Here is a 10,303-nt window from a genome sequence, read left to right on the forward strand (position 1 = left end):
CAGCTCACAGTGCATGTCAGAGCAAATGAGAATCATGAGGTCAAAGGAACTGCCTGAAGAGCTCAGAGACAGAATTGTGGCAAGGCACAGATCAGGCCAAGGTTACAAAAAAATTCTGCTGCACTTCTGAGCACAGTGGCCTCCATAATCCTTAAATGGAAGATGTTTGGGACGACCTGAACCCTTTCTAGAGCTGGCCGTCTGGCCAAACTGAGCTATCGGGGGAGAAGAGCCTTGGTGAGAGAGGTAAAGGAGAACCCAAAGATCACTGTGGCTGAGCTCCAGAGATGCAGTCGGGAGATGGGAGAAAGTTGTAGAAAGTCAACCATCACTGCAGCCCTCCACCAGTCGGGGCTTTATGGCAGAGTGGCCCGACGGAAGCCTCTCCTTCAGTGCAAGACACATGAAAGCCCGCATGGAGTTTGCCAAGATGGTGAGAAATAACATTCTCTGGTCTGATGAGACCAAGATAGAACTTTTTGGCCTTAATTCTAAGCGGTATGTGTGGAGAAAACCAGGCATTGTTCATCACCTGTTCAATACAGTCCCAACAGTGAAGCATGGTGGTGGCAGCATCATGCTGTGGGGGTGTTTTTCAGCTGCAGGGACAGGACGACAATCGAGGGAAAGATGAATGCGGCCAAGTACAGGGATATCCTGGACGAAAACCTTCTCCAGAGTGCTCAGGACCTCAGACTGGGCCGAAGGTTTACCTTCCAACAAGACAATGACCCTAAGCACACAGCTAAAATAACGAAGGAGTGGCTTCACAACAACTCCGTGACTGTTCTTGAATGGCCCAGCCAGAGCCCTGACTTAAACCCAATTGAGCATCTCTGGAGAGACCTAAAAATGGCTGTCCACCAACGTTTACCATCCAACCTGACAGAAATGGAGAGGATCTGCAAGGAGGAATGGCAGAGGATCCCCAAAATCCAGGTGTGAAAAACTTGTTGCATCTTTCCCAAAAAGACTCATGGCTCTATCAGATCAAAAGGGTGCTTCTACTAAATACTGACCATGTGATATTTCAGTTTTTCTTTTTTAATAAATCTGCAAAAATGTCAACAATTCTGTGTTTTTCTGTCAATATGGGGTGCTGTGTGTACATTAATGAGGGAAAAAAATGAACAAATGATTTTAGCAAATGGCTGCAATATAACAAAGAGTGAAAAATTTAAGGGGGTCTGAATACTTTCCGTACCCACTGTACGTCTCTGGTGTCCCCAGAATGTCTGTGAAGTTTCAGCTCAAAATACCCCACAGATCATTTATTATAGCTTGTCAAATTTGCCTCTATTTGGGTCTGAGCAAAAACACGCCATTTTTATGTGTGTCCCTTTAAATGCAAATGAGGAGCTTTAACAGCTCACGGTTCAGTTGCTCAACAACAACAAAGCAGGAGAATCTCACACAGCCAAAATGAGGATTGTCAGTAACGGTGTTCAGCCTTACATTGTTCAAACCGGAGTCAGACACTGATGGAGAGACTCAGGAAGAAGTTACAACTTTTAGAATGAATTAATCTTTTGTGCAAATCCAGCGTTGAATTGACCCTCATTTGCGAAGCAGTCTGGCGTAAAATGACGGCATGGTAACAACACTCTACTACAACTCTTCCTCTTCTCTAAAGTAGCCCAACATGGCCTCACCCCCTTTGTTGTGTGTTCCAGGGGGCGGGGTTTATGTAAATTTTAGGGTTTGTGATGTCACTAACCCAGGAAGAATCTCATTGTAGTCCCTACCAGCCATTTGTTGTAGTTCTTAAACAGCAAATTCTTTAAAAGAAAATATCTCCCTTTGCATTGAACTTTGAGCGTCGCAACTTTGCAGATGTTGTTTATTCTCAAACATCAACATTACACACTAACTAAAGTTAAAAAAAAAGTGAAATCACCCCTTTATGGACTCTTACCAATCATGGCGAACACGTCCGAGTGGTAGACAGACCCGTTCATATGTTTGCTTTTATCCAAATTAGGCCGATACAAAACCCATGAAATGGACAGACCATAATAAGCTCCAAAAGTGTGGATCACCATGGAGCCGCCAGCATCTTTAGCCTAACAGGGATTGAATCAATAAACAAAGGTTAGCATGAAGTTATTTGGTGTCCTTCATCTGAACTCGATACTTTTAATGACCCTTAGCTTTGATCTCATCAACAGTTCATGCTAGTGTACACAAACATACTGACAGAGTTAACCTTTAGCAGATAAAACACTGTGAATGCTATTCCATATAGTTTTACCTGCTGGGTTTGAAAAGTAAAATAATAAAATAATATAGATTATTAAAAAAAAAAAAATGTTAAAACATTTTATTATTATCTTAGGTGCAGGTTAACTTTGACTAATAGACAGCGATCAGACTCACATGGAGGAGGTTCAGGATGATGTACTCTTCAACGGCGAACAGCGTGACCCCGAACAGCGTCATCACCAACAGCTGCACAGGACTGACCTTTCCTAACACGGCACCGTAGGCGATCAGACACCCCGCCACACAGAAATCTGCATTGATCAATCTGAACACAGAGGAAACAAACTCTTAAACGAAACATTTCTACCTTTCTTTTCAGCCCTGAATTTGCATTATGTTTGAAGCAGTCAAATTCAGTGTGAAGAGTACACAAACCACACTTAAAAATTTTGATTTTTTTAGTTGTGTTACCTTTTTTTAGGTTCATATCCTTCATACAAAGTAGTAAACAGTGCTGGATACAAAATAAACAGTATAAAACGCCTGCATCTGCATACTGGGATCATTCACGTTCCAGTTTGGTCAGGCTGTTTTTCTAATTACGGTTTAAATGCAAAACAAATCCTTCATTCCCACAGGGAAGTGACACCTGCAAAGTTGTATTGTGTTATCAACGCTAGATTCACATGCAAAAACTGCTGCTTTTCTAAATAAAACCTTAAACAAATCAGCTAGAATCAGATACCAGTATTAATTGCTGGACAGTATAAATGTATCTGGTTTTAAATAAAACTTTTTTGGCCCCTTTGGCAACTGTAATAGCTCACAAAAGAGAAGAAACGTACTGTTCTACCCCGATCTTGATTTTTCCATCAGTGTAGTCCAGAGAATGGAACCAGCCTTGCATCAGAAGAGCCCACTGAATGCCAAAAGCTGCGACCAGGAAGTTGAATCCTACAGCACCAAAGCTATAGCGCTTCAGGAAGGTCATGAGAAACCCAAAACCCACGAAGATCATGACATGAACATCCTGAAAACCTGCAGGAAACGAAAAAAAAAAGTCCAATTCAGTCAACCAAGATCATATCAAGAATCATTGGAAATCAGCCGAAATAGAAAGAGAAGTTGTCAAGGGTGGAGAACCCCAGAATGGTTGAAAAATAATCTGAATATTTGGTCTATGGTGATGGTGGTCCATTAAGATTTTTTTTTTTTTTTTTTGTTGGAACAGCTTTTTTAAAAAAAAAAATTATGCCAAGTACCCCTAAATATGATGTTCCCTTCCTAAAATATACAGGCAGTGTTGGGGGCAATGCATTAAAAGTTAGTTAAAGCAGAACTAAGTAACTTTTTTTACCTTCATAAATAGTTTAAGTCCTTACGACGGTTAATTGACTTGTAGTGGTGTGTTTGAGGCGTGCACTAACCCCCTCTGGTACGTCTACGCCAGAAAACAGCACTTGCAAGTTGAGCTGCACCGACCCGAAACAATCTCGCCTCACGTTCACGTTCACGCGAGAATGACAAAATGCTTTACGGTAATTCAAAAACAATGTATATATTATGACTTTATAAGACAATTTCGAAAATTACCCACCTCCATCGAGATTTCTTGTACTGTATTTGCAAAACTACTGCGCTGGTGAGCGTTGTAGTCGTTGTAGTATTGGAGTATTTACGACAGTGTGATTCACTGAAGGAACCTGTAGGGGGAGCTTCGCAAATCTTACCGAGTTCCGCTTTAAGTTATGTATTCAGATTCCTTTTGTCAAGTAACTAGTAAAGTAACGCATTACTTTTAAACATACAACTAAATATCCAAATTACTTTTTCTAATCAGTAACACAAGTTACTTCTTTCCCCATTTATTTACTGACCTCTCCTCTCCGTATTTAAAATCACTTTATTAACCAATGTCTTTGTCGCTGATCTTCAATGATCCGATTCAACCATACAAATAAGAAAAAATGACTTTAATTAAACATCACATGCGTTTCATTTTTTTGGTTTTATTGCTGAAGAGCAAGAGCTGTGCCCCCTGCTGTACAGGCATGAATTTGCATTTCCTTCAGCCTGAGGCTTATTCATTTCACTTTTGGTGTGAAAGAACCTTGCATTTTCCAAAAATATATATTTTTTTGTTATGAAAAAAAAAAAAAAAAAATACAAGCAATAAAGCCCAGCCCAGATGAGAAAAAAGGAATGCAAAAGTAATGCAACGCATTACTTTCTGTAAAAAGTAACAAAGTAACGCAATTAGTTACATCTTTAGGGAATTACACAATATTGTAACATTACTGATAAAAGTAACTTTCCCAAACACTCTATACGTTTACATTTATTCATTTGGCAGACGCTTTTATCCAAAGCGACTTACAAGAGTTAGGAATACAACATCTATCCATCCATCTAAAATGTATATTCTTATGTAAACTACCATTGAAACATTTTGTGTCAGTAAGATTTTTTTTAATGTTTTTGAAAGAAGTTTCTTATGCTGACAAAGATTATATTTATTTTTTCAAAAATACAGTATTTTTTTTTTAATTAAACTATATTTAAGATTTTTTTTTTTTTTTTTTTTTTTTTTTTTTTTTACATTTTAAAATGTAATTTATTCCTGTGAGGACAAAACTGATTTTTTTTTGTCTTCAGTGTAACATGATCCTTCATGAATTATTCTAATATTCCGATTTAGTGCTCAAGAAACATTTCTTATTACTACAATGTTGAAAACAGTTGTGCTGCTTGATTTTTGTGGAAACCGCAACATTTTTTTAGGATATATTTGACAAATATAAATTTGAAAAATTCAGCATTTTTTTGATTTTTGTTTTTGTGCAACAATGTAAATCTCTTCACTGTTACTTTTGATCAATTTAATGCATTCTTGCTCAATAAAATAATTTATGGAAAATACAGTATAAACAAATTTTATTTAGTACTTTATACATTTAAGTTATTATAGACTTTACATCGGTCTTTTGAAATCAGAATGAAATAGTACTATTAACCAAATTCAGTGAACATAAAATTATAAAACATTTTTTCCCCTATATTGCCTGCCATAGGCAATAGGAAGACAAAAGGTTTGAGACAAAATGTATATTTACAACAAAAAATCCAGTTGCATCATCCTCATATGACTAAGGACAAATGTGTTTTAGCAATTCACAAACTGCAATCTGAGCCTTTTGGTGACAATAACTGAGGTCAAAGCAGAAGCACATTTGAATAAATTGTAGCAGAGATTAAAATTAACAACACAGTTTCTCAGAACAGGAAAGGGCTAGGTAATTGTGGAGATGTTTTCCACAGTATACAGGGAGTGCAGAATTATTAGGCAAGTTGATTTTCTGATCATATTTTTTTCCCAAGCACATTTTACCAATTCCAATCCACATCAATCTTAATAACTACTATTAATATTGTTTTTAATCATTTATAAGTGATATATAATTGTTCATGAAGGCTGGAAATGAAAAATGCCTTATATTCAGGTGTGCAGAATTATTAGGCAAGTTTTCTTTTACAGGCAAAATGAGCCAAAAAAGAGATTTAACTCAGACTGAAAAGTCAAAAATTATTAAATACTCATGAGAAGGACGCAATACTAATGCAATACTAGAAATTGCAAAGTTAAAGCATGACCAAGGGACAGCAAAATGCTCATTGGGTCAGCGGGGTCATACAAAAACAAGTGGAAAAGAAAAGACACATGTTAACTGCAAAATAATTAAGAATTAAGGTGAAGAATTAAGTGTGAAACCATCAGGAACCCTTTAGTCTCCAGCGCCACCATTTTCCAGAGCTGCAACCTACCTGGAGTCTCCAGAAGTGCAAGGTGTTAGGATCTCAGAGACTTAGGTTAGCTAAAGAATCCTAAAAAATGACCTGCACTTGATAAGAATCACAAGCTGAAGTGTTATAAAATACATGAAGACTGGGTTTTAATAGGGCTTATAGACAGACAGCTTGAGAATGACTCCTGATGGACCAGCACCACATCCTCTTGTACCACTGTTTGAAGAATTTAACCAGCATCTGGCAGTAAGGTGTTTGAGTTCACTTCTTATCCTGAAATGTCTGTCTTGCAGAGATGGACTAAAAATGATCTTCCAAAACTTACTGCCAGATTCTGGAAGATAAATTCTTCAAACAGTGGTACAAGAGGATGTGGTGCTGGTCCTTCAGGAGTCACTCTCAATCTGTCTGTCTATAAGGCCTATAAAAACCCAGTCTTCATGTATTTTATAACACTTCAGCTTGTGATTCTTATCAAGTGCGGGTCATTTTTTAGGATTCTTTAGCTAACCTAAGTCTCTGAGATCCTGACACCTTGCACTTCTGGAGACTCCAGGTAGGTTGCAGTTCTGGAAAATGGTGGCGCTGGAGACTAAAGGGTTCCTGATGGTTTCACACATAATTCTTAATTATTTTGCAGTTAACGTGTCTTTTCTTTTCCACCTGTTTTTGTCTGACCCCGCTGACCCAATGAGCATTTTGCTGTCCCTTGGTCATGCTTTAACTTTGCAATTTCTAGTATTGCATTAGTATTGCATCCTTCTCATGAGTATTTAATAATTTTTGACTTTTCAGTCTGAGTTAAATCTCTTTTTTGGCTCATTTTGCCTGTAAAAGAAAACTTGCCTAATAATTCTGCACACCTGAATATAAGGCATTTTTCATTTCCAGCCTTCATGAACAATTATATATCACTTATAAATGATTAAAAACAATATTAATAGTAGTTATTAAGATTGATGTGGATTGGAATTGGTAAAATGTGCTTGGGAAAAAAATATGATCAGAAAATCAACTTGCCTAATAATTCTGCACTCCCTGTACACACAAGGACATCTAGATGCTGGTGACACCACAAAAAAAAACTGCTAATGACAACAGACAGTGCTGTGGTTTCTGAACAAGCCCTTATTTGCAGAGAGAAAAAAAGAGCCTGCTGGCCACTGTTACCATGAAATCTCTTCTGGAAACTGACAACACTTTGCTTCTTTAGCAAGGTTACCCTTTCATTCTGACCTGACATGAAGCTTCACCTTGAAATCCTTCTCAACCAAAGATGCCTGCATCACAAAACTCAGTTTCAGGTCGTTGTCAAAAAAACAACTGGAACTCCCACAGTAGCATCAGCCTGGATCAATTACAAGATGTCTGGACTGTATTTATACACAAAGAACATTTTCTGTGCCAAGTAACTCAAGTTCATTCGGATATAGCAGGAGTGATACATTTGTTTAAAGGCACATTAAGTGGTGTCAAATCTCACACCACTAACAAATGAGCTACATATCATCACTCTTTGTGTATATACAAAACTACACCCAATCACAACTAACACAAGTGGACTACTAGAAGATGAACTCCTCCAACAGACTTCTGCGGCGACAGTCACACCTCAACCATGACAAAACTCGTTCAATGACATCCGATCGGTCCGCAAACAATAGTTTGTGTCCGAGTTCATACGCCACCTGTCATCCAACACTTCAAACGTCGATAGTTGGAGAACAGTGGAGAGTCTGGCTAGAAGACTGAAGATCTATACATGACTGAAAAATTCAACCACACCTTCGAAGAATCAAAAGACGACAATGGATAGTGAAATGAATCCTCTACCTCCCTCAGTACCACAGTCCCATGTGCATAAGGAGGTATGCATGTTTCCAAGTGTATAAGCAAGAGAAAAGCTGATAAACATTAATATCACAATCAATGAATGGTGATGAATTTGTTGATAATATGACCATGACATTAAACCAGTTTAATACTATATCCTAGATGTTTAAATACATATAACAAAATTGTAATAAGGAAAATAAAATGATAAATTAATTTTAAATAGGCAATAATTAAAAAAAATAAAATAAAATATGCACTTACTTGGATATCTGAAGTAGAAGTCATTCTCAATATCACTTGTGATATTGCTGTTTTTTCTATGGTAAACCCAGTGTGTATCTGACTCCTCATCATACCGCATAAATACCCCAAAAAGAATAATCATAGACAACTGCCAGACGAAACAGACGGCAGGTAAACTGAATTTAATGTTAGTATTCTTTGGCCGGTCGCACATGTTCGCAACGCAGTTCCCCATGTCTGCAAATCATTCATTGAGAGGACTGGTGATGCTGTTAAGAGACGTGGACGCGCATTAGAGTCACTTTTAAACGCAGCGGGAGCGCGGAGGTGTGTCTGTATCTCCATTTCTCGGCCCCCTTCTTTAGAAAAAGAAAACAATCTTTGCGAGAAACGTCTGGATGACTGATTGCTACAAGTCATGCCACATGTTGCTTTTGAACACACGTTGATGATGCCAACTGGATTTTAAAGCACGTTTTGTTGCTGGGATATTTGGAATCAGTTCAGTTGTTATATGTGTATTAGGATATTTCATGGTAAAACTTTTAATTTTAGAATTTAGAGTGAATCTGTTAGGCCAAACCGCATTTTTTCAGCCACGGAACGTCTGACGCCATATGCCTTAAAGACGCTAACAAGATGTCGCCATTTACGCGGGAAATTATTTGGCTACGTTCTAAATGAACAGCTAGTGTACTACCTCCTGAATTCAATTAAATACTATACACTTACGTGTCACATGACGTTTTAAATTAAGCATAATTTTATTCATGACTTTTTTGTTAATTGTTCTGTTGTAAGAACTAAGTTTGAGTTGATAAGTCAACTATTAGATTCATAACTATTCGATTGGTTTGACTTAAATCATAACATAACCTTGAATTATTTTTCCTTTTGTTTATGAGAAAGAATACCTACGAAATAAACTCAATGCTCAGATTTTGTTTCATTAACAAATTAACAAATTGCCCAGACAAAAATCTTTGCAAATAGAGAACATTTGAACGTTTTTTGTTTGTTTGTTTGTTTGTTTGTTTGTTTGTTTGTTTTTTTGGGGATTCTTGTCATTGTAACTGGATTTGGCCAAGGAGGAGCCAGTTTAGTTTATTTTAATTAATTTGCTAAAGGAGGCAATTATTCCTAATTTGTGGAGCATTTTTAAACTTTAACCAATTTTTTTCATTGGTAGCCTAAATACACGCATTTGTGCAATGTCCATGTATGTTACAGTTAAGCTTGGTAAGCTTTTCTTTTCCACGCATTGACTCAGTGGACGTTCTGGACGTCAGTGGGCTGAACTTTGTTAATGATTGATCAGACCGAATCTGTGCTTGTATGCCTGAATGAGACCATTAATTTTCACTGTTTCCCCTTGTACTTAATTGTGAAGATTGAGAACTTTGACATGGTGAAGGTGTAATTCCTGAGGCTCAAAATATTTTTAGAAAAGGGACACATCCTGTTTAAATGGACCATTTCCTGTCTCCATTGGGTATTTGACATTGTCCCAAATAGCACACTTAATGTGTACTTGTGGACTTACGATGGTTGTCAAATGTCCCATTTGTTCTGACAGTCTATTTGGCATTATGTCACCGAAGTACTCGGAGGAGGACGGGCAAGGCTATAGGACGACATGTTTCATCGGTTCCTATGGCAGAGGTTATAGAGTGCAACAGTGTTTGTTCACTTTTTCAGCTGCATTGGTTCCCAAAGTATTTTGTCCATTCATTTCTCCCATGGGGATTTCAAAATAGTCTTCATTAAAATGTTTTAAGTTAAGAACCAAGCCAACTTTGATTTGAAGAAAGTTTTTGAAAATCGGACAAAAATATAAAGGTACAACACTATGTACTTGACGGATTTAGTGAGGGAAAGAACTACAATCCCTTGAAGCATTGCAAACAGCATAATCGAATTAAAAATGATGGAGAAATATAAACTACTCATTTAAAAATATTGATTATATAGGCTATATATAAAACAATATATTTTAAGATTATGGCAAAATATGCATATATTCAAATATTTAAATATTTTGAGAGTGTAGGGAAACCGATTTGATTGCCTAATTTGTGGTGCTTTGAGGGAGTGGGCGGAGCTAAAGAGATCTTTTGGTAACTTTAGCATTTTTTGCTTGTTTCAACTCTTTGATTTGTGGAATTTTCTGTACAGCTGTCAAGATTATATTCTAGTCTGTTTAGTTTTTTAGATCTGT

General features: G+C 37.2%; 1 protein-coding gene across 1 annotated transcript in view; it reads right to left on the reverse strand.

The window, feature by feature from the left end:
• rhcgb (Rh family, C glycoprotein b) overlaps nucleotides 1-8,695 on the reverse strand; it is a 14,927-nt gene extending 6,232 nt beyond the window's left edge. The window contains exons 1-4 of the mRNA XM_048159049.1: nucleotides 8,104-8,695; nucleotides 3,048-3,240; nucleotides 2,377-2,527; nucleotides 1,916-2,063 (exon numbers count right to left, since the gene is read on the reverse strand). Of these exons, the coding sequence (XP_048015006.1) occupies nucleotides 1,916-2,063; nucleotides 2,377-2,527; nucleotides 3,048-3,240; nucleotides 8,104-8,320 (709 nt within the window). The 5' untranslated portion in view covers nucleotides 8,321-8,695. The remainder of the gene's footprint in view (nucleotides 1-1,915; nucleotides 2,064-2,376; nucleotides 2,528-3,047; nucleotides 3,241-8,103) is intronic.
• Between the last annotated feature and the right edge of the window lie 1,608 nt (nucleotides 8,696-10,303).

Source organism: Megalobrama amblycephala, linkage group LG15, assembly GCF_018812025.1.
Source record: "Megalobrama amblycephala isolate DHTTF-2021 linkage group LG15, ASM1881202v1, whole genome shotgun sequence".
Taxonomy (NCBI): domain Eukaryota; kingdom Metazoa; phylum Chordata; class Actinopteri; order Cypriniformes; family Xenocyprididae; genus Megalobrama; species Megalobrama amblycephala.